The sequence below is a fragment of the Excalfactoria chinensis genome, chromosome 1, assembly GCF_039878825.1.
Source record: "Excalfactoria chinensis isolate bCotChi1 chromosome 1, bCotChi1.hap2, whole genome shotgun sequence".
Lineage (NCBI taxonomy): Eukaryota > Metazoa > Chordata > Aves > Galliformes > Phasianidae > Excalfactoria > Excalfactoria chinensis.
The window spans coordinates 72,626,113-72,650,281 of NC_092825.1; the positions used below are offsets into that span (position 1 = coordinate 72,626,113).

A 24,169-nucleotide genomic window follows, 5' to 3' on the forward strand; every position below is an offset into this window, starting at 1 on the left:
CTGACTGGAATGATTCCTGAGAATCAGCTATCAACACTTCTGAGTTAGTATTCCCTGGCCTTTCCACTGTGCTTCCCTTTTGGTGTGCATATGTGAACATGACAGCTGATTATTATGTTACTGATGGGCTATGTACGCTGTATTCCACGGTACCAGGTCATTCCACACTGTTTCTGGCATGGAAAACAACTGTTTTTAGAAAGCAGACTGTGTTCAGAAGCTCATAAACTTTTCATTAAGGACAACGATTATTCTTAATGAATTAAGACTGGTAGGTCAGACCGGAATGTGAAAGTCTGATTCTATGAATATTTGTAAACAGACAAATGTTTTTCATTATGCAAAAGCATAATGTGAATTATGCAGTCAGCATATTGAAGTCTTCTATCCAACAATGTGGATTTTTTTTCAAGAAGCCTGCTTTAGCTTACTTTTCAGTTTTACTACACAGAACAGAATAGCTAATGGAATATCATCTGAAATGAAATATAAATGGAAATAATTTGACTGTTCTGTTCTATCCTTTTTTGAGACAGCAGGAGAGAATTTTGGCAAAGACAGAAGTTATTCATTTCAGAAAGTAGGAAACATTTTTTTTTTTTAAATCAAGATGAAGTTTCTCCTCAAATTTATTTTAGTTTTGCACAGGTATACAGTATAGCACTGGAAGCCACACAGAAGAAAAAAGTACTTCACCTTTAATTTTAGTGTAGGTACTACACTTACCAATGACAGAGAAATAAACTCTGGCTGATCCCTGCACTACATTTCTTGGCAGGTTGAGAAGCACTGGTTCAGAAACTGTTGTGCCTAACAAGAAAATATAACAACAGTAATTGTTGAAAATAACATTTTTTCCAAAAGTTTTTATTTCCTAAGCATGATTACGGTTGGAATTACTACTTCCTGTTTTGGTAAAGACAGGCTGAAGACTCCATGCCCAATGAGTCTGAGTTATCTCTGAAAATCCTGAGCTGTAGCCCATCTCCTTAACCTTGAGACCATTTTTCCTCCTCTGAAAGGGTCTCCAATTTCATAGGACAAAAACAACAAAGAAGTGAATTATTTCCACTAATTTCCCATCTTGAATGAAGAAATTTGCCTTACCTTTTGTACAGATGAGGGAGCTCTGTGTCAATTCTTTTTTAACACCTTCAGGCTGTTTGATTACAGACAGGTGGTCAGAGAGAATTAAAAAAAAAAAACAAAAACAAAAAAAAAAAAAAAACCAAAACATCACCACAAAACCAGAAACAATTAAACAGCGTAAGGTATTACATGGATGTGGCTATCCAGAGGGTGCATCCCCCTGTACCTAATTCTGCCTCATCTCCATTAGAATCTCTCTTTGTCCATGTCCTACTCTCATTATTACCCCATAGCCTGTGCAGAGTACTGTCTTTCTTAAAAAGCATTTATTAAATAGACAGTTCCAGCCTGTGAGGAGGACTTGGGGAGAACTGTGTCTCTTCTACTTTAGGCTGCTCAAGACAAATCTCATTCCTTTCACATCTGCCCTCCTTTCCCCAGTATTACAGTTGTAGGCACAAGGCACATGTAGATAAGGAATGGAATCTCCTCCCCTCTAAATACAGCTCTGCTGACATCCATGGATGCCATGCCCATGTCAGGGCATTTTCACTCTTTGTTCCGGAGAGAAGAACAGTGGATGCCAAATTGTGAATTCCACTCTCAGCTGCATAGGGAAAAGCCTACTGTACACAGCTCCATCTGTGTCAGCTTTGTTGTCTCTTAACACCAGCTAATTTCTTCCAGATCACAGGTAACAGAAAAAAACCAGAAAGTTCATTCATATTTTGTACTGTACCTCAACTAGTAGTGTTTGAGTCAGGGTGTCCGTGTGAATTGTCTCCTCTTCTGCTGGTGCACTACTTTGGTCAGCTTTAGTATTCAGTTTGGCTTCAGCAGTAATTGTGAATTTCACCTCACCTGGAGAGCCAACCACCAGTCCAAGAAAAGAAAGTTACTTTCTGTGTCTATAGTTACTTCTGGCTCTCACTGCCTCCTTCTAGTCTTGTGGACTGTTGATAAATTTATCTCTCTAAAGGCAGCTCAGTAGAAACAAATCTAGTTAAAGCTCCATATCTCTCCAAGGATGGCAAGGAGCAGCTGCCTAGGGTCTCAGCACCACATAGTCATATGTTCACTCTTCCCCTTCCCATTGGGATGGGGGAGAGAACAAAAAGAACAAAGTAGAACTCGTGAGTTGAGATAGAACTATTTACTAAGATAGAGAAAATGAGAAGGAAAATAGTTTTGACTATATGTGTGTATAAATGCGTATAACAAGAGCAGTTTCTCACCGCCATCTGATGGATGCCCAGCTAGTTCCCCAAGCAGTGGGAGAAAGAGATTAATTCCCATCATCTCCAGTACTCCTTCTGCATGATGTCATACAGCACAGAATATCCCTTTGGCCAATTTAAGTAATCCATTCCCTCTCAGCTCCTTGGGCCCTTCACTATGAGTGGCCTTGGGTCTATACAACATTGCTCAACAGGCAACTATAAACATTGATGTATTATCAACATTGTTTTTCTCCTAGAACCAAAATATAGCATCATACCAGACACCATGAAGAAAACAATTCTATCCCAGCTGAACCCGTGACAGGGTCTGGTACAAGGAATGAAACAGTGATGAATGCCAAAAAACTGACAGTACTCACTAACAATTTCTATCTCTTCTCGGCCTTTTGTTATCTCTGGACTAAGGACAGTGTTGCAATACTTGCAATTCTCTACTGCCTCTTTCCTTCAGACAGAATTTTCTAACTGAAGGCCATGCTTAAGAGCTGCCTCAGTGCTGCTGCAACACTCTAGGAACAACTCTAAAGTGAGCAGCTCAACAGACATTGCTCACTTTACCCCTGAAGTCATTGCAAAAAAGAGATCCAAAGGAATTTTCCTCTTGGGACAAAATAGCTAGAAGAGACAGCAGTTTTGTTTTTGTTTTTGTTTTTTTTTTCCAGCTTTGTAGTGCTATTTCACTGCATACCCACTTCTTGTCTTGCTATAAAATTTCCACTGAGTTTGAAGGAAATCTGTCACACAAATTCAGAATCAACATTTTAATGAAAAGGCTTATCTGTTGTTCATTTTCAGAAGAATCTTTGCTAAATACGTTTGTGGTTTGTTGTGTCTTTTTTTATTATATACTTCAACTTTTGAAGCACTAACACATGCAAGCTACTGTAAATGCTATTTTTTTTTTTTTTTAAAGACAGTACTGACTCAATGTATTGGTTTTTAATGTACAGATGGAAACAAAATGTACAGAAGGTATATAAGTGAATAAGTAAAGGAAAAACTCACCAATGGTGGTGCCTTGACTGAAGCAGCTGGGGCAGTCCTCCCTGGTGAGCGATCTCCAAGAGATACTGCTCCAGTGGGAGTCAGCCCTTAAATGAGGTCTCAGAGGGGATGGAGTCAAGCTCCACCCCTCCCGGGAGCACAGCTACATCACTCTCACCTGTGCTCCCACAGCTGACCCCATACTTGCCTCAGCTGATTAATCAGAGGTTCAGGCTGTGATTACCAATCTCCCATACACTCAAAGATAGTGTAAATTAACACAACTGTAAAACTCGGGAGGAACAATGTCCTCTTCACTCATTCATTCTTACTGAATAGAATTGATTTGATGTAGGACTGTCAACTGAATTATAACAGACTCATGAAATCTTGCCAGTATCCATGCATAACAAGGCAAGCGAACAATTAATTCTAAAATAGACAAGAAATAAACTACTGAAATCAGAAAAGATAGGACACCAGAACAAATAGCTACTTATTCAGTGCATAAATTCATGCATGGGGGAGCTAGTCCAATACTAGTGGAGTTGTCCAGAAATGCCTAACTGTAGATTATTGATCCTTCATTAAAGAGTGAAATGACAAAAGTTGAAAGATAAAATTGAGATAAATTAGGGTGACCAGAAGACAAAATTACCAAGACTGAGTGGGCTAACAGCCCAAAAATAGGTTTTTCTTTCATTGGCACACAGCCTTGCTGTGTTTCCTTCTGGTGAAAGGACTTCTGCTTTGTAGTTGCTTGACTCTGCCAGAGTGGCACTGACCTGAAATGCAGAGAGAAAGAGAGAAATTACAAACAAAGAATGCTTCCCCTGAAGTTAGGCTCCAGGGCACAGGAAAAAGTCACTTGCTGGAGAAACCGTTATCTGATTCTATAAGAAGGTAACTGGAAATAAGAAAGGGACATTTATTTGAGGAAATAGCAAACCTATCTGATTTGTGCCTGCTGTTACTGGCTGCATTTGACAGAATTATGCCAAGATGTCTGTGCTCATTTTATCAGTCACATCTTCTTATGATTTTCTGCTGTGTGCTACATACTCAGTACATATTTTTTGGGAGAGCATGGTACCCATATACTCTGTTCAAATTTCTCTCTCAGGAGCAAAGATAGATAACTGAAATATGTAGGGATAAAGAGAATTTTTTGTACCAGTCATAGTGATCACTAGCCACGCTTTCCTAATGACACAGGAATAAATCCTATCAGAGAGGGTGAGAGAGTACTGTGTCAGGATATAGTATAATACTTGCTTCTGCATTTTTTATGCAACATGCAGGACAGAAAAACAATGCTGGGAACTCTGGGGAACAGACAAATCATATAGAATTTGAAAGGGAACTTGATGTACCTGGATGCACTTGTCAAGGTAGTTGAAGATGTTGGCTATTAAATTAATTTTTTCCCCTCGAATAACAGAGTATGGCAAGGAAAGATCCACGAAGAATGGTAGGAATGCTGTCAGTGAAACAGGTGAGGAGATGCCAAACCCAACATCATCCTGCAAACAGAAAGCACTGGCTTTCCATTCTGTGATGGTATCAGGAATGGTGTAGACGACACTAGCCTCTCCCATGGAACTGAGGAAAACAAGAAAATCTGAATGAGAAAATATCTTTGGAATTTTCAGAGCAAATTAAAGAATAGGCCCATGACAGACTTTTCACCTCAGTTTCTTCAAGATACTCCTCTATACTTAAAAAGATATTATGAAACTGGAGCTAAAGATGAAGGTGTTGATGAACTATGTGTTAAAAAAAAAAACAACATTTGGAAGAATACTTGGCTTTTTACATTTAGAAATAACATTTGTTTAAATACTACAAAGTCCAAATATACAGAATAGAACCAACATTATTTGGATTATTGTTCTATCCTCCAGCATTCATCTCAGCAGCAGCTAAAAAATCCACATGAGAGGTGAGAAGTGATGGTGAAAATACTCACTCAGTGTGAACCAGATCCCAAATCCAGGTCTCAGGGAAGTATTTCCGAACAGTGTTAACAGCACCAGCAGCAGTAATCTTCGAAAATCCTAGGAGAGATTATGAGAATTAAAAAAAAAAAAAAAAAAAAAAAAAAAAGTCTTATCAATTCTCTCTTCAGATGGGAAAATACTTGAGAATTTAGGGATTTCACAATACCATTTACCTTTCTTTTTTTCCCACAGGGAAAGTCCTATCTATGAATTAGTAAGGGATTTTATAGAACTGAATTTCTCTTCTATCACTACATCTGTTCAAATTTGCAAAAGGGCTAGGCCAGAATTGTTACCAGAGTATATATTGCTTTAAAAACTCCCCCTCAGAACTCAATAATTTTACCCTGTCCAAACAAAAAAACTGGAGCTGAAGTTTTGTTCCATTGGAAAGCCGTTTGGATCAAGACTAGGAACCTAGGGCTTAGTTTCATGACTTCATGGCCTCCGTTGTGATGTCAAGCAATCAGCTTAGTACAGAGGTGCCACAGATCTCCTCAGCCTTGCTTGCTATATCATGGAAATGACCATACAAGTGTCTGCTAATTTTAGTTATTTTGTTAATAAAATCTGACTTGGAGGAGTCTTGCTGATTTATGAAGTGCATTCAAAACTATGTGCTAAGTATGTTAGTTGATGTGCAAGTTCTTAACATCATTAATTTGCTTAATTTTTCCACATTCATATTTCACTTTAAATATATAATTGAACTGTGATTTGCTTGGAGGTTTTTTGTAGAAAACCTTGAAAAACTGATATCAGTTTATGAAAGTAGCATCCCCATATTCTCCCTCTTTTTCCACCCTGTACCTGAGAGGGAGAGAACCGATTCCAGTTCTGTCAGGACTGTCAGCAAAAGATTACTAGAGGTAAAATGTGAGATGGAGATCTGTTCCCTAAAACCTTAACATGCTGTTTGTTATTTTCTACATGCACAAGTTTTGAAGAACAGACATACTGGAAATGGAGACACAGCATGAACCTTCTGTCTTGGGACCTGTGTTCTTCAGCATCTTCATCAGTTACATCAATGATGGGCTTGAGTGTGCCTTCAGCAAGTTTGCTGACGACACCAAGCTGATTGGTGCGGTTGACACATTAGAGAGAAGGGATGACATTCAGAGGGACCTCAACAAACTCGAAAGTTGGGCCTAAGTGAACCTAATTAGGTTAAACATAGAAAAGTGCAAAGTTTTGCACTTCAGTCAAAGTAATCCCAGATATATATACAGGCTGGGAGAGTAGCCTTGTAGAAAAGGACCTGGGGGCTCTGGTGGATGAAAAATTTAACATCAGCAGCATGCTCTTGCAGCTGGGTGGGCCAATGGTATCCTGGACTCCATCAGAAGGGGGATGTCCAGTGGGACAGGGAGGTGATTGTCCCTCTCGACTCTGCCATCATGAGGCCCCATCTGGAATACTGCATCCAATCTACGACCCCCAGTGCAGGAAAGATGTGGAGCTATTGAAGAAGATCCAGGGGAAGGATCTTCCAGAGGGCTGGAAGACCTCCCATACAAAGACAGGTTGAGCAAGCTGGGCTTGTTCAGCCTAGAGAAGGCAATGCTGTGAGGAGACCTCTTTGCAGCCTTCCAGTATTTAAAAGGGGATTATAAGAAGGAGAGGAATCATTTTTTTATAGGAGTAGACAAGGACAGGATGATAGGGAATAGTTTCAAGCTCAAGAAAGGAAGGTTTCATTTGGATGTCAGGGGGAAGTTCTTTACAGAGAGGCTGGTGAGGTGCTGGAACAAGCTGCCCAGAGAGGCTGTGGATGCCTTGTCCCTGGAGGTGTTCAAGACCAAGATGGATGGGGCCCTGGGCAACCTGGTCTACTACCAGACCTGAAGGTTGGTGTCCCTGCCTGTCTGTGGGGAGCATGATGATCCTTGGGGTCTCTTCTAATCCAAGGCATTCTATGATTCCATGATTCTTTGATTCTGATTATTTTACCTTTGCCAAAGGCACTGCCACCACTGGCACCATGTTCCAAATAGATACGGTCTTCTTCCCCATCCAGCTTATCTTCATTGCACAGAACTGGTTTCCGTAGCATAGAGTTGGTGAAAACCTTCAGGCCCATCTCCTGCATGTAAAAGAATCAATCATGTCATTTGGTGCATGCAGTAGCAACCAGTGCATGCCACATCTCCCATCTGGTTTAACATCACTCATCTCTCTCCTCACTTCTCACATTCCAGCCTTTCAACTCTGAATGTCACAAGTTATTCTTCTGCTACCTGCAGGTTTTTCCAGGTAGCGACAACTGTTGTTATGTCACGAGCAGTAGTGGTGGTGCTGCTGTTAGGTCTTTTGCAATTGGGCAAGGAGAGTCGCAGAGACACATGATGAGTGAGAGTGGAGGAAAATGTATCAGGAAAGCAGTGGTCTGCATAATATTCTCAGACCTTTACTAGGAATGCCTGAGTTCATGAACAAATTTCATGGTCCTGCTTAAGAATCATCTCCTGAAGCACGGACTGGATTCCAATGAACATATCAAGTAGTAATTCTCAGTCTTCCAGAGTAAGAGGTGGATATCAGAATGTAGATATGGATGACTGGACGGTGAAGGCAGTTTGAGGGATCAGAACCATCACCTTAGAAAGTTTAATGCTGATGTGTATGAATTCTTCTGAATACGTGAAAAAATAAACAGAACACATACCCTGAAAATCCTGTAGACATCACCATCATGGCTGACATTGACAGGTTCATAGTACAAGCCATCAAAAAAAGTGGTTTTGACTGGGGTACACTCCTCTGGCTGGTCATCTTGCAGGCTGAGTCCATTGTAATAATAGCCATACAAATCACTCAAATGAAGCCGGTAGTACATCTGGGAAGTGAGAAGAGCTGATGTAAAAACAAGGAAAACTCCCAGGAAGGTCCAGAATTATGCCACACCATTAAAAGCTTTCATGGCTGTAGACTGAAAAAGAGGAAAGTTCAGTGAAAACTGTGTGACTGGGTTTGCCGTGCAGCTCCTTCTGTCATCCTCATTGTGCAGCACATATCCACTCTCCTGCTTCAAGACAAAATTGTCACTCTTAAAGCATGAAATGAGCAGGATATCTGTTTATTGTTTGTTGTCATTTTTTTTTTCAGAAGCACTGTATGTATATATATATATATCATACATAGTTATATAGTATATATATATATAGTATATATAGTGTATATATATAGTTTTAATCACAAAGATTACTTTCTTCCCATGCTCCTTTTTTCATTTGTATTCACTATTTATGGTGACGTGTGGACAGTCCCATATACCATGGTGTGTTTACCTACCAATGTCTACACAGATTAATAAGCAATTTGTCTGATGTTATGCAAGGTCTAGATTCTAGCCCTCTTTTTCTGAGTTGCAATGGCTTTGTAGGGTGAACTTGAACAAAGAGCATGAAGAGATACTGTTGAGTTATTCAGAGAGAATATTTGCATCTGATAAGTTACTAGCTGACATTTGCAGTGTTTTTTCTGGGTCTAAGGCCTATTTGAGCCACTTCTCAGATACTTTCAAAGTTTTACATTAGTTATACTCTGTTTAACACTGCTATGCTTTCTAAAAGCAAATATTTCACCATCAGCTTCAAAGTATACAGCTGCTATAGACCTTTTTTTAAATCACTAAAATGTCTGTTTACATGGCAAAAAGAAAAACACAGCCAGCAGAAGAAGTGTTAGATGGGCATTGGAATTGTCATTCTGGATGTCCCTAGATTGAAAGAACACAGCACTGGGCATGTGGCTTACGCTCTCAGCAGATAACTCTCTCTCAGGCTGAAGAAGGAAGACACTCTGATCTACAGCTCGCAAGGCACAATAGGAGTTGGCAGCAGCTTCAAGGTGGATGTTGATTTTAGAGCCTGGAAGAGCCTGCTTCTCAGAGAATTCAAGCTGGAGCTGGAAGTGAGTAAATTGAAAACCATAAAATAGGAATTAGGAGAATTAGCTTGGCAGATATATCTGAATCTCATCTTTCACTGGCCACTCTCTATTGGGCAAAGCTCCTGTTTCTTAACAGTCCTTCTGAATCCCTGTTCTGCAAAAATTCGTAGTCACTATAATCCCCTGATCATTTTTTCCCCACTCCACTCACAACTTAATCTGAATTTGAGTATATGCAGGAATTCCAGGGATAGATTCTTGTATCATCAGGCATTCCTGTATCTTTTCCATTCCTAAACACCAACATGAGAACAGTGTTTGCAATGAAGTCATTCCTTATCTTTTCACTCAGCATGAAAACAAGAACAACAAAAAACACAACAAAAACTAGCACATATAGCCCTTGATAAGAAAACAAAAGTTTTCACCTTGTTCTTGAAGCATACATCACTGTGTATCCAAGAGCTGTCAGCCACTATCTCCCCATTAGGATGGACTGTGTAGAGCAACAGTCTGGCACTGGGGGTGAGCTTCTCAGTGACAGCCAGCGTAATGGCAAAAGTACCCCCGGGAGCTGTGGATGCTACGTGGAACAGGGGAGGAAAAGCCAACAAAAGAGACTAGATAAGCCTCAGCTTTGGTGGAAGGACTACATATTTGTTCATAACCTATCTACACTGTTAAAAAAGGGATGCTGGCTACTGGAAGATTCATTTTTCACTGACTGAGGAAAAACTCCAATCATCAAGGTACCAGATGCAAACTGGACAATACTGAGTGCAGGGTGTTTCACAGAGAGGAAGCTGAGCTGAGCAGAAATTGGACAGAAATTGGAAATCTGTGTATGACTGCTACAAGAAGAGTAATATTTTGCCTTTGGAGCTCAAACCTAGAACCTTCTGTACCAGATAAGATAAAACAATTAGCTGAGCTAAGACAGTGTTCTCTTAATGGGAAAGAAATTCTTGTCAATACAGATGACAATTCCTAGAGCATAGACAGGAAACTAAGCTTTCTTATCTTATTTTGTCAAGTCACACTATCACACGACAAATACGGAGATACCACTTGGCCTCAAGATATTTTAATGAAGGGAAAATTGTATGACAGAGCTGCCTTTTCATGAATAGATGCCCCTCACTAAACCACAGGGAAGCACATACTGTGCAGCAACAGTGTGCAGATACCTGGAGCAAGACCGAAGATGGCCAATATTAAATAAGACCTATATGTGGAGTCACTTAAGTCACTTCCTGAAGACCTGGTTCTGCAAGCAAATACATTTTTGAAATGAAAAAATGGAATTCAGTTTACTGAATCACTGATGATATTTGGAATCTTCTGAAGTTCCTGTGAATTCCAAGCATATAATTGCTCTGTCAAACGAGGCACCCATTATTTAAAAAATTTTGGTCTTCTGATTGGCGAAGACCTGGATGTCACACAGTATCTGAAACCTTAAATACTCTTTGAAATAAATAAATAAATAAGAAGCAACACAGAAGATGGTTACTTTCCTCCTATCCAATCACAACAAGGTTTCCAGCTCTCAGAAGATCAATTTGATTATTATATGTTTAGGAGCTGCATCAAAAGCAAATAATAATGTGAGTGGTGAAAGAATTAATGCCCTATTTAGCCACAGTTCTCTGCTTTCACCCCATCTTATATAAGCTACTAATGTTCTTGTGCTAGGAATGATGTTCTGAAGTAACAGTATTAACACAGTCGAGAACTTACCATGAGTTATTCTTACTTGCTTTTGGCCGCCGAGAACAATTTTTCCTTTTGCCATCACCTAAGAACAGAAAAAAAATAAAATAAAAAAATCACAAGAAGGAATCAAAAGCAACTCCTCCCTTCTCCCACAAAATCACTGATATTTTGTGGTATTCTGAGCAGCCTGAATCAAGCTGTGATTTGTAGACACTGGCTGATCTGAGAATTTCTGCCTCATTTTGTGTTCAAGAAAAGGTGGAAGAAAATATGTGTTTTGGGGACTGAGGTAACACTTACCACATAGCAGAAGTCTGTGTAGGTGGCATTTCTGTATCCCTTTTTACTCAGGACATAGTGAATATTGATCATTCTCTGCTGGCCACAGCTTAGTTTCTCCTCCACTGGCTCAATTCTCACAAAGCTGTTGGTCCGTGAGTAGAAACGACGGACAAAGAACAAGGCTTGGGACTCATGATCATTTCTCCACATAAAGGAATCTGCACATTCATCTGGTGCTTGTGTGGCCTATGATACAGGAGAGACATATATGAGGAATCAACAAAGCAGAAATTAAAAGATTGGCAAGTAAGTGAGAGGCAAAAGCATCTTCCCTCTAAAACACTTTGTTGGAAAACATAATTTTTTTAGGCTGGTGTGAAAAACTTATATTTCAGTAATCCAGAGCGTGGGGATTGCAGGACACAATCTATTCACATGCAGATGACAGCAAGCTGGGTAGAAGTGTCCATCTTCCTAGGGGTAGGAAGGTCCTACAGAGGGATGTGGACAGACTGGACCACTGGGCTGAGGCAAACGAGATGAAGCTCAAGACCAACTGCCAGCTTTTGCACTCTGGCCATAATAACTCCAGGAAACATTACAAGATTGGGGTAGAGTAGCTGGAAGACTGCATAGAAGAAACAGACCTGGGGATGCTGGTCAATGCTCGGCTGAACATGAATCATTAGCGTGCCCAGGTGGCCAAGAAAGCCAACGACATCCTGGCTGGTATCAGAAGTAGTGTTGCCAGCAGGAGTGAGGAAGTGATCGTCCCTCTACACTCAGCACTGGAGAGGCCTCAACTTGAGTACTGTTGAGTACTGAACTTGAGTTCAGTTTTGGGCCCCTCACTACAAGAAAGACATCAAGGCTCTCTAGCATGTCCAGGAAAGGGCAGTGAAGCTAGCATGGGGTCTGAAGCACAAGTCTTTTGGGGAGTGGCTGAAGGAACTGAGATTGTTTAATCTGGAGAAGAGGATGCTCAGGGGAGACCTCATTGTTCTCTTCAACTATCTGAAGGGAGGTTGTGGTGGGATGGGAGTCAGTCTCTTCCCTCATGTAACTAACAGTAGGACTAGAGGGAATGGCCTCAAGTTGAACCAGGGTAGACTCAAGTTAGACAGCAGGAAAAACTTCTCCAAAAGAGTGGCCAGTCACTGGAATGGGCTGTGCAAAGAGGTGATAGTTACCATCTCTGGAGATGTTCAAGAAATGCTTAGATCTTGTACTAAGAGACATGGCTAGTGAGGAAATAGTGGTGATAGTGGATGGTTGGACTGGATGATCTTGGATGTCTTTTCCCACTTTGGTGATTCTGTGGTTTGAAACAGGTTCTTAAAACTTAATGTGATTTGGAACTGCTTTGTTCTCAAGTAGCCCGCTTTTTCTCATCTCTTCCCATAGCACCAGAGAAAAAACATGATAACTTGGGAAGAGCATGTCATGGTAATGGGCATGAGTGTCAGCTGAAATGTAGGGAACAGTCTGGCATGTACCCAGGCTGGGTCAGTAAAGCAGGGCAGGCTTTGAGAAATGTTCTCTAGTTCATGGAATGAAAAGAAGGAAGATGACTGCAGAAAGGTCCAGAGAAGGGCAACGAGGCTCGTTAAGGGCTTGGAGAATCAGCCCTATGAGGAGAGGCTAAGGAAGCTGGGGCTGTTTAGTCTGAGGAAGAGGAGGCTGAGGGGAGACCTTATCGCTCTCTTCCAGTACCTGAAAGGTTCTTACAGTGAGAGTGGGGCAGGTCTCTTCTCACTAGTGACATGTGACAGAATGAGGGGAAATGGCCTCAAGTTGCGCCAGGGCAAGTTTAGGTTGGATAATAGAAAGAACTTCTTTACAGAAAGGGTGGTTAGGTACTGGAATGGACTCCCCAGGGAGGTGGTTGAATCGCCATCCCTGGATGTGTTTAAGAGCCGTTTGGATGTGGTACTCAGGGATATGATTTAGCAGAGGTTTGTTGTTGTGGTGTTGTTTTGTTTTTGTTTGTTTTTTGGTTTTTTTTTTAAGAGATAGGCTACTGGTTAGGCTGCGGTTGGACTTGATGATCTTCAAGGTCTTTTCCAACCTGAGTAATTCTATGATTCTATGATAAAAAAAAGGGCTTCAGAGCTGAGGAAAAAAATAAAATAAACATAGAGTGGTGCTGAAGATCACTTTTGAGGTACAGTCTTCTGCTTCTCAGCATTAGTGTTTTCTCATACCAGTTTCACAGAGGTTGCAGGTGTTGCTGGTCTAATTGCCTGTTTTTCTCACCCAAAATAAACCTGCCAGCATCCACTGCTTGCTTCTGATTCTTTTTTCTGTTGAAGAATTTTTTCAAGAATTAGACTAGTGCTTGAACTTACTCTCAACTTAACGCTGGGATTAAAGAAGTTGGATGTGTCAAGGGAAAAGGCTGCTGTGCCATTCTCATCAGTGGTATAGTTGGCCAGGTATTCTCCATTGACCTCCAGTACAACAACCCTACTGGCAACAGGCTTTCCATCTGCATTTGTCACAGTGATCTAAACACAAAGAAAACATAGGCATTTCAGGTTAAAAAAAAATAAAATAAATAAAATTAAAAATAAAAATAGCAAAGGATGATAAATATTCTTCTCACTAGAGAATAATATCTTAATCACTAAGGACATCTGCAGCGAGTAGAACTCAAGAGTGAAGTGTATGTGTATTTAAGAAGTAAATGTGTAACATGGGACTTGGTAACACCTCCCATCTTTTGAGATCTTCCTTCTGCTCTCTGAATCAGAAGAGTGCTGTACATTTAATCCTTTCTGTGCCAGGGTTTACTCTGGGCATACAGGTTGGGAAGAATTTGGATGTGTTCCAGCAGTTATACTGTTTTAAGTAAACATCCATAGGATGGTGTGATACAATGAGGATATATTCTACCTTAAGCTTAGGCACTGCTGTTGCTAGCTTAGCTTCCTGTATATTTGTCTTCACCACCTGTGGCCTTTCACTTGCTCATTTCTCAGGTATTCTCTAATCACTGCTGAATGTTCTACTCTAATGTATCTTCTCAGCTACTCACCTCACCGAAGTAAGGAATTCCCCTCCTGTAGTACTGATCCATGTTCCTGAACATCACTCTGTCATTTTCTTGGCTGACTGCAAGATAGTCATAGTTTTTCATCTGGATACCTGTGAGACACACCCAGGAGAAAGGGAAGGAAACAGAAATCAGAAATGTGCTGAAAACAGCTTATTTTGAAAAGCTGTATTGAGGTGTGATTTTCTGGACAGAGAACTACACAGATAAAATGGTTATTTGATGAAGAGATCAGAATGCAGGAGATTCCTCCCAAGAAGCATCACATGTGAGATTTAGGGTACTTCCCAGCTTAGCTACTTCCCACTTTTCACTTGGTATTACCTGTCCCATTTTCAGTGATGATGGTTTCTATGTTGAAGCTGGTATACATCCTGGCATAGCTGCGGTACAGCTGAAAAGTTTTGGTGGAGACAACAGTACTGAGACAACCATTGTTTTCCAGCTGAGAAAGGAGAAAAAAGAAAAATACTTATTTTTCCTCAAGATTTGGAAAAACGCTCCTAAGCGTTCCTAAGTATTAGTGTATTAGTAGTATTAGTGGGCCTCTGAAGAACTTCATGCCTCTGCTTACATTTCCTTTAGCTTTTATCTCCTACTTGTTCTCCTCTTATCTTAAGCTTCTTATTCTCTGGCACCTCTCCCAGTTCATTATTGCAATCTCATACACCCACACACCTGAAATCCTTTATCCTCCCTTTCCCTAGTACTCACATTCCTTCTTAAACATGTTTAGCATAATGTCTGAGCTCTCTGATAGGAGCTTAGTTCTTTAAAGTATTTTGAATCTGATCTAGATGAAAAATCAAATATCAATTTAACATTGTCCTCAGAGACTCCCAGTAGAGCTCTGCTGATTATCCTTGGTAAGTATACACATCCAGTGTTTTAGGAATGATCAAGTATTCATTGTTGAGAGCTCCCCTCTCTCCTACTAACTCTTCTGAGACAGAACTCAAATTTCTAATGAAAAATAATTTCTCTTCTCCTGCTTTCTTGAGGAGAAGGGTCAAAAACCAGTCTCCTAATAAGGTCATTGGTAAAAACTACATTCATGGTCTTTCAGAATTATCTGTAGAACAGTGAGAAAAATATGCCTCTGGGATCATCTGTCTGATGTTCTCCAGGAAACAAATGAGGTCTCCAAACCCTGCATTATGTATTGAGTAGTAAAGTTCACTGGGAAGAAAGGCTTAGCCCTGTATCATACCAGTCCAGTGACAGCTTCACATGTTGGTTTCTGGCTTTGCTGACATCGTGGATTATAAAAGTGTTGCTGACACACATTGATTCGGGCACTCCCCTGCACTGGTTGGCCATAAGTGTACCTAGGAGAGGATGAGATATGAGAATCCAGAAATGACCAACTGCAAAGGTGGACTTAGCATGAAACCAGAAAAGACTGCGAAGCAGTGCAGACTCTAAACCCCTAAGGAATGCCGAGAGTACAGACGGAAAAGTAGCTGGGAATTAGAACCTCTTAGTCCTACCTGAATTCTCCTCAATTATTTTTAGGCAGACTTTAAAAAGCCTATTTTACCATTGTCTTGATTGAGTCATTCTTTATGGACAGAAGCTGGAAAGGGATGCTTGGCTTGTGTTTGGGATATCATTTCCTTCTGCTTGTTTTTTTGTTTTTCTTATTATTACCTTACATGAAGCAAGATGTGTGGCAGTCCTTGTTGCTCGGGCTTACACTACCCTGCCCTTTGGCAGTGTCACATATGTCACATAGTCTTCTACTATTTCTCTTCTTCTCGGTAATAGTAAAATCAACTGCTAGTATGTTTGTACCACTTAATACCTTCAGACTGTTAAGACAAACTCACAAAATTCTATGTAGCAGAGTTATCATCATTTTTCATGTCATGGAAGTCATAGATAAAGAAATTGCTGCAGTCTATGCATGGATCATCACTGGGCTCCCTAGTTCCCAACATTTCACACTATCCTCTTTCCTGTGTTTCTTGTTAACATATCTGCTATTCTCAGCTCTTATACTTACAAGGCACAAACATTCACCCTGATTTCTTCATCAAAGAAAGAGATCCTCCTGGGCATGCTGGTTGTCACTTCAAACTTTGGCAGAACTAGGAATATAAGGCGAATATGACTGATCAGCAGTAGTATATGCATAAACAGGTGCATGAGAGGAAGACAGTAAAAAAAAACAACACACAATGCCTGTTGGCAGAAGCATTTTGAAATGGCTGAGAGAGAAAAGTCTATCTAAGAGTTAGCTGTAGGATGTTATCAGACAATACCTCTATGGGTAAAATGAAAACCTTCTTTAAAGTGCAAGGATAATCATACTAATAATAACAGTCACAGTAAGAACATTTTCTTCAAGGGAAATGTGGGAGTGATGTTGATGTCTGAAAGTAGTTAATCGCTGTAGAGCAAAAGCTGTTATGCAGTCCAGCCCTGCTCAAGTAGAAAAACATGTATTGTACATACAGTGTATGTAAAATAGTGGAAACAAACAAGTCCCAGCGCATTGTCACACCCTGTTTTTCTTGTCACAAGTCACCAGCAATAATGACAACACAGCCAGAACAGAATTTTTCTCTTGCACCTGTACACAGAGGACTGGGAGGTATGAAGAAACTCCATAGGCCAAGCAGGAATGGTGCTTTACAACAAACAGTCAAACAAACAAACAAATAAATAATCCAGGATGCTAAGGAAAATCTGCCATCACAAGTTTTAAAACATGTAGTATTGAAATGAATAGTCTGACTCCCTTGATGTGGTCTATACACATAGTAAGCAGATTATTATGAGCTACCTCTACTGCCTGTTGTTTTCCTTCTTGTTCTTCCAGTGGTTATCTAGCCTCTTCAGTAACATGCTGATAACCATCACCTAATCTCTGACAGAGAACATTTAAGGATTTTTGCTGCATATATTATTCTAGCACTCTTCCTATGTTGATGATCTCCATGAAGCAGGACAGGAATGATTCATGACTCTTTTTAACTCTGAACAGATAAAGAATGTAATGCATGTGTGGTATGGATCCCAAACTCACACAGTGATTTTGAACCAAGCCCAAAAAAGAATTTAATTCCTAATTGAACTCCTGAAAAATGTTGTCTTTCTCACCATTTGTTTGTTTTTTTTTTTCCTCTTTGCTTTCACTTGTTCATTCAGCTCTTACCACATCTTTCTTTTCTGAACATAAATAAGAGATTTCAAAGCACTTAAACTCTGCACTCACTGTTCCTATCAGACTTAGAGCCAGCCTCATTGCTGGTGCTGAGGTAGCTCACAGTGCTTGCTTACCATATTCCTCCACTGTGAAGTATTCATATTCCTTATCCCCTGACTTCTGCTCCACAATGATGTGATAGGACCCCAGAATTGGCTCCTCAATTAATGGGAATGAGAGCTGGATAATGCCATTAATAGATGATACATCCAACCACTGGAAGATCTGATTTTGCTCTGGGTCCTGTGGAGTAGGAGAAAGAGAAATGTCAAAACTTTTCTCACCCTCTTCCTTGACTTATTTTATATTTTTTGTCCTGGTACACTGGCATAATGCTTTACTATATGAATGTGAGTTTGAGCTGATGGTATTTGTAATATGACTTACCATTAGTTTTCCAGATCTCTTTGTGCTTTAAACAGGTCCAAGTCTGTGTTTACCTGAAAATTACCTACACTGCCAGATGATCTCAGGTCATGATTATGACTCAGGTTGCTTATCTGTAGCTCTCCTAGTGTATTTTTTATCCAGCTCTTCCATATGTCAAATGGGAATATTATGCTGACCTTCCTTGAAATGAAATGCAGTAGAACACTGACTTAATGTTTGCCATGCTTCTAGCAGAAGATGACATTTCAGAGACACCATTTTTTGTCTGTATGCAGGTGAGTTAAATAATCAGTTTGCTGCAGTCATACCAACATAGAACCATACTAAACACCCATGTTTGAATCCTAACAAAAAGAACAACCTTTTACCACCTCTAACTAACATCTCTGGTTCTGCTGACTCCTTCTCCTGTCCCTTGACTTTATATCACATGTTCTGAATGAGTCTCTGTCAGATACTGACACCCAGATGAGCTATGCCTAAACATGCCAGCACCTGCATGCACACTTTGCTGTGGCACAGTGGGGAAAGCAGTATTGTGAAAGCAAATGGAAGAGATTACATAAAGACAGAATTGTAAAGAGAGAAGGGTCTGGATTTGAAGATGTAATTTAATTATGTAAGTAAATAATAAATAATTGATAAACTAAAATTCTGTGGTTTACCTAACTATTAAAATTATATGGGAAGTAACCACTCTTAACCTGTGCAGCAGGGCATATTTATTTTCTATCCAGGTTATCACAGTGAATGGGAAAATGTATTTACTACTATTATGCTTTACAAATACATTTTCCACCATCTGAAGATATTAAGTCGTGCTGGAATACATGAATGTTAAGTTCCAAAAACTCTGGAATAATATGTTCAGTGTCAAAATTGTAATAAATCAGTTGTAACAGAGGTGGAAAAACCCCACATCTTCTGAATCAGACATTAGACTGTGCTGTGATTCTTGAAACTAATACACTACTATTAAGAATGAATGATTTGTATTTCCTTTACAGTTCTGGTAAATATCCTTGCAAAGGATTAGACATGAATGAATTTCATACAGTGACAGGCATCTGGAAGCACAGTTCTTGCATGGTATCATCTAGGAACATTTTTCTGTGAACCTTCTGCTATATTCAGTGCCTGATATGTTTCCTAAATGAAGATGGGAATCACAGAGTCACAGAATCATAAAAACTGGAAGGAACCTCTGGAGATCATCTTGTCCAACCCCTGTGCTAAGGCAAGTTCCCTACAGTCGGTTACAGAGGAAAGCATCCAAGTGGGTTTTGAATATCTGCAGAGGACAATCCACAGCTTCCCTGGCATCTTGTTCCAGTGCTCTGTCGTTCTCAAAGTAAAAAACTTTCTCACATTCATATGGAACTTCCTATGTTTCAGTTGGTGGTTGATGCCCCCTTTCCTTTCACTAAGTATCGGCAAAAAAGAGGCCAGACCCATCATTTCAACACTTGTCCTCTAGACATGAGTGTTGATAACATCCCTTCTTGATCTTCTTTTCTCCAGGCTGAACAATCCCAGGTCTCCTAACCTTTCCTCATAAGAGATAGGCTCCAGGCCCTTAATAATCTCTGTAGTATTTCTGGACTTTCTCCAGTAGTTTTCTATCCTTCTTGAACTGAAGAGCCCAGAACTGGACACATCAGTTTCACTTGTTCTGGATGCCCAGTATTGATAGAAGAGTTAGTGAGGAACATGCATTTCAAAAGGCAAATGAGAAAGTAATGTTTCGGAAATGACTGCATTGGCATTTCCAAAGAAACAGTCATTTTGATGACAGAGCATCTCTTACCTTAATGATGATCTGGGGATACTGGAGGAGAAAAAAAAAAAAAGAAAGAGAAAGAAGAAAAAATTATCAAGTCATAAATAAATCAAAGGCGGAGCTTGAAAAATACCTGTTGAACCCTTCTGAATACTGAAGACTGAATTAAGGAAACAATTTGAAATTCATGTCTGTAATTTAAGAGCCGATTTTAGGGTACAATCTATTTATGGCTCCAATCTCTTTATATATATCAGGGGCAGTTGAAGTGAATACAAAATCTGAGCACTGTGAGAGATTTCCAGTAACACTTTCAGAAACTTTGCCTTCTAGAAAGTCAGGAAAAGAATAGAGTATGAAGCTATAGCAGTTCTCTAGGAACACTGGGAGATCGATTCTAGCTCCATTTTTACTCAGTATATGAGTGACAGGATCTCTATGAACAGTATTCCAAGGTCATGCTCAAAAAAAATCTTGACTAACACTCTTACTTACTGTCTCCTGAACAGGTCTGAACTGGCTATCCAAAGTGACCACACGAAACATCACTGAAAAAGATGCAGGACAAAAGAGAATTATTTACTTTTGTAGTAAGTTTGTTTCAACATATAACTGAAAAAAAATTAGTGCAGGCTTTTAGGAAGAACCAATGAGTCCTCAGAGAACTGGGGTATTAGAAAGGACTTGATTATTTTACCTAATGAAAAGAAAAAACAAACAAACAACAACAACCGCCATATTATCTGAAGTGTCTTTAATACTGATCAATGTCTTTTAGGACACAGTACTTTGGAGCATATTCTAAGAAATTATCTTTACAAACCAATTCAATGAAAAAAATGAAAGACCTTGTGAAGCACTGAAACATGATTATACTAAAGATATAACTAACTATACCACAGATCGTAGTTATTTAAATATAGTAATGTAATCAGCTCTATGAATTAAACTAGTGAAGAGCTGTTGACATGAAATTACACGCTTTATTCATTTTATTAATTCTGAGCTTAACCTATTCTTTTCTGTATTTTTAAGGATATTCTTTATATGACTGATCTCAGTAAACCCAACAGAACTCAAGATTCTGTAATGAAATTAACTGAGAAAAGACAATGAGCTCTACTAATTTCTTGCAGTTTGATTAATTGATTCTATTTTTTATTGACTTTCGATAAGGTCACTGTCAGATAACGATATATACTATCTAATGACAATTATGCACTATATGCTATACACTGCCATTACAGTTTGCAGACTTCTCCACAGGAGAAGTCCTTGTTATTCTTGACACACTCTTGCACTCAGTTTTCTAGTTTGCTAGCTGACTCCAGCTCCCCAGTAACCTTTTTGCCCTGGTTTGTAGATGGGCTTGTCTGTCTGGATGAAGAGAGTGTTATGCACATTCTCAATTGCCACCGATCTTCTCTCAGTTAAATTGACTGTGTTGCCTTTGGCAGAGAAGGATATGAATGCCAGAGGATCAGAAGTAGCAGGAGGAACCTGGAGAGAAAAAAAAAAAAAAAAAAAAAGAAAAGCAGAAGAAAAGTGGTAAATGAGGCATGCTGAGCTGTCCTGATGCTCCAGGTTCTTTAGTTGACTGTCCAATGAATCATTAATAGCTTCTACAAAGTCATGGGAAAACTCACATTTGCCAGTGACAGAGCATTTGTATCTATGCTCTGGAAATCCCTTAATCTGTCATCAGGCAACAAGATTTTAAACCAAATTCTATCCTAAGCATTTCATCATCTCTTGTAGCTACCTGCCTAGAGGGAAGTTTCCCAACCATATAGCCCTGTTCTAGAAGACCTGACCTTGGCTATCTTTTGTCATACCTGTTCTGATTTTGCAGAGTCGCAGGAAGGGCATGCACCTGGGACAGCAATCAAAAGCATTTTTCTATTTGTGAATGAGGATGGAAAGCCATTTTCCAGTGCCTGCATACAGACCACATGGCTTTCTTTTTCCTCCCTTTATTGGCAGCTTTTTCATTTAGTTATCTTCATTATGTCATATTACATGTCTGCACTCTTTACATTCTTGCAATCACTGACAAAGACTGCGGCACTCAGAAATATTTCCAGCTTCTACATTGTCTGCAGTGTTCCCAAAAAAGAAAATACCTTGAACTCGCAGCACGTGAAGTAATCACTTTTTGTCACAAAATCCTCGAAGAGAGTTGTCTGTGTATTGCTGTATTCCAGAACAATACTCAGAGACAGAGGCTCATTGAGACTCTGAAATTGCACACAAGCAGTCTGTGGAGAGTTGCTCCGCACCACAGTTGGCACCAGCAGCACATACTGACTGCAAGAAGATGAGAACAAATCAGTCATGGAGGAAAGTGAAGACAAACAAGAGAGGAAAATACCGTAGAAATATTATACATGTGAAAGAAGATGTGGGACCTGTGCCAAGACTTGCTCAAACCACTGGGAGGATTTCTATTTATTTCAATTGATTTTGGATAATATGCCAAGTACAAATGACAGATTTCTGTTCCTCATTTTTCTTTGTGAGCTGAAGGATTGGCATCACTTTATGCAGTCTATTATCCAGTATGATACTGCATCTTTCCATTCCAAGTATTTAGACAGTTTCAATTAGTAATATGTCTAATCACCTAAAAGGCATACTTTTAGGTGTGCACTTATCCTCTGACAACTTACGTATATACTTAAGCTTCTGGAACCTCCCATAAAAAAGTGACAACTATTTTTTGAGATCATTGGCAAAAATGCTAGTTAATTGCTGCAATAATCTTTTAAGTTCTTTTTCTCTGGATAGCTCTCCCTCCAGATAATGCAGAACATTCCAGGAGATGTCCCATATTCAATCTAGCCTGCATTCTCTACTCCTTTTCTGTTTTTTATTTTGTTTCTTTCTTCCATTATATATTTTAAGATACAATGCCCTCTATAATTAGTGCAGCCTTTCTTCCCCAAACTCTTCCTCTGAAAAAAAACATACCTAGAGATCTGCAATACCTGACTAAGTTTCTATTGCTGGTTTACTGTTCTCTGCTGTCCAAACTGGTCTTTCCAAATAATGTATGACAGAACTGATGAGTTTGGAGTGCATGAATCACATAAAATTTTCCAGGTAATATGACGGCTTCCCTTTTTCCCTCCATACTTTTTCCTATTAGTATTACACCTACTGTTATTTTCACTTGCCTAAGTTTGGCTGTATGATATGCAAACACCACAAGTAAAATTACTGAAACCAAAAGTGTATCTGAGAAATCAAAACCATCTGACTTTCCCAGTGTTTTTCATCAGCACTTTTGAAAAGGGGATTTAAGATCTCATGTTGGTGTATTTTTTTAAAACTGTGACTGAAATGTTCTGTTTTCATAAAGCCATCCACACTGACATTGCTTTACAAACATCCACAGCACAGCAGGTGTAACAACGATGTTAAGAATAACAGTAACAGATTTATGGTTCAGCATAGCTCCCCCCTACCAGACATTATTTGTCTTGAGGACCTCCTTATATGCCATGCTCTCTGTGTAGTTCCAGTGCATTCCAAACCTGATAATCACTTGCTAACCTAGCCTTGAATCTCCTCCCAGTCCTACCCATGCATTTCAGATTTAATCTACTCCAGCTCTAAGTTTCTGTCACTCAGATTTTGCAGAAGCTTTGTAATGGGGATCATCATTCCAAGCCATGCTTCAATATTAGATATTTTAATTTCAAACACATTTCAGAATCTAGTTCTTAAAAGCTCAGTGTATTACATAGTGATGCCCCAGAATAAATTAACTGAAGTGAAACAAACTGAACTATTATGTCATAAAAGCACAAGACATGTTCTCTTACAGTTCAGAAGACACTGTGACAATCCAGCTCAAGGTGACGACACTCAGAAGAATTCTTGACCACATCTCTGTCCTCGAGGAGGAGAGCTTGATATCAAATGGACAGACTGCCTTCTGGCTTTTAAACTGTACTGAAATGACACTCCTCCTCCACAGCTTCAGTCACATTCTAACAAAAGATATCTACATAAAATTTGCATAGGTTCATCCTCTCTCCTGCCTGTTCTCACACTCTCAAACAACAGCTTAAGTGAACTCTCATTTTTCAGATAGATTTCTGAACTAGCCAAACCGGTTCCTGTCCATTTATTTTACTGATGCTTACCTCTCTGACTATCGTGTCATTGTCTGAAGTTTGCTTAATGTTTCAACCTGTTAATTTTTTATGTTGCCAAGGTATTTCCTCGTATTATGAAGATCTTCCCTACAGAAATCTCACCAAACAGAAGTAACCATAACACAGTGATACTGTATGCCTGCAGTGCGATCTGGGCAGTAATAATACATCATTAGACAGTACCTGCATTCAATATAGTCCAGAAGAAAACTCCTAAACCTAATCTGGTTTTGTTACTGAACACAATAACATTCATCAAGGAATGCTGTTTGCTAGTTGTCCACCATTTTTGTGGTAGGATAAGTATACTTGAAGGAAAAGGAATGTTATAACCTTATTTTATTTGTTCACTCATGTGTTTGTT

At 39.5% G+C, this 24,169-nt stretch overlaps 1 protein-coding gene across 1 annotated transcript in view; it reads right to left on the reverse strand.

Annotated features, from left to right (window-relative positions):
• The window catches only part of LOC140252830 (ovostatin-like), a 35,830-nt gene extending 12,296 nt beyond the window's left edge, over nt 1–23,534 (reverse strand). Inside the window, exons 1-23 of the mRNA XM_072337970.1 lie at nt 23,470–23,534; nt 21,766–21,949; nt 20,986–21,142; nt 20,138–20,190; nt 19,670–19,690; nt 17,547–17,715; nt 16,267–16,351; nt 15,472–15,589; nt 14,586–14,706; nt 14,244–14,353; nt 13,555–13,713; nt 11,225–11,452; nt 10,949–11,006; nt 9,637–9,782; nt 9,074–9,223; nt 7,983–8,153; nt 7,268–7,400; nt 5,284–5,371; nt 4,688–4,916; nt 3,973–4,099; nt 1,829–1,950; nt 1,108–1,159; nt 727–810 (exon numbers count right to left, since the gene is read on the reverse strand). Coding sequence (XP_072194071.1) covers nt 727–810; nt 1,108–1,159; nt 1,829–1,950; nt 3,973–4,099; nt 4,688–4,916; nt 5,284–5,371; nt 7,268–7,400; nt 7,983–8,153; nt 9,074–9,223; nt 9,637–9,782; nt 10,949–11,006; nt 11,225–11,452; nt 13,555–13,713; nt 14,244–14,353; nt 14,586–14,706; nt 15,472–15,589; nt 16,267–16,351; nt 17,547–17,715; nt 19,670–19,690; nt 20,138–20,190; nt 20,986–21,142; nt 21,766–21,949; nt 23,470–23,534 — 2,830 coding nt within the window. The remainder of the gene's footprint in view (nt 1–726; nt 811–1,107; nt 1,160–1,828; nt 1,951–3,972; nt 4,100–4,687; nt 4,917–5,283; nt 5,372–7,267; nt 7,401–7,982; nt 8,154–9,073; nt 9,224–9,636; nt 9,783–10,948; nt 11,007–11,224; nt 11,453–13,554; nt 13,714–14,243; nt 14,354–14,585; nt 14,707–15,471; nt 15,590–16,266; nt 16,352–17,546; nt 17,716–19,669; nt 19,691–20,137; nt 20,191–20,985; nt 21,143–21,765; nt 21,950–23,469) is intronic.
• Nucleotides 23,535–24,169: the final 635 nt, after the last annotated feature.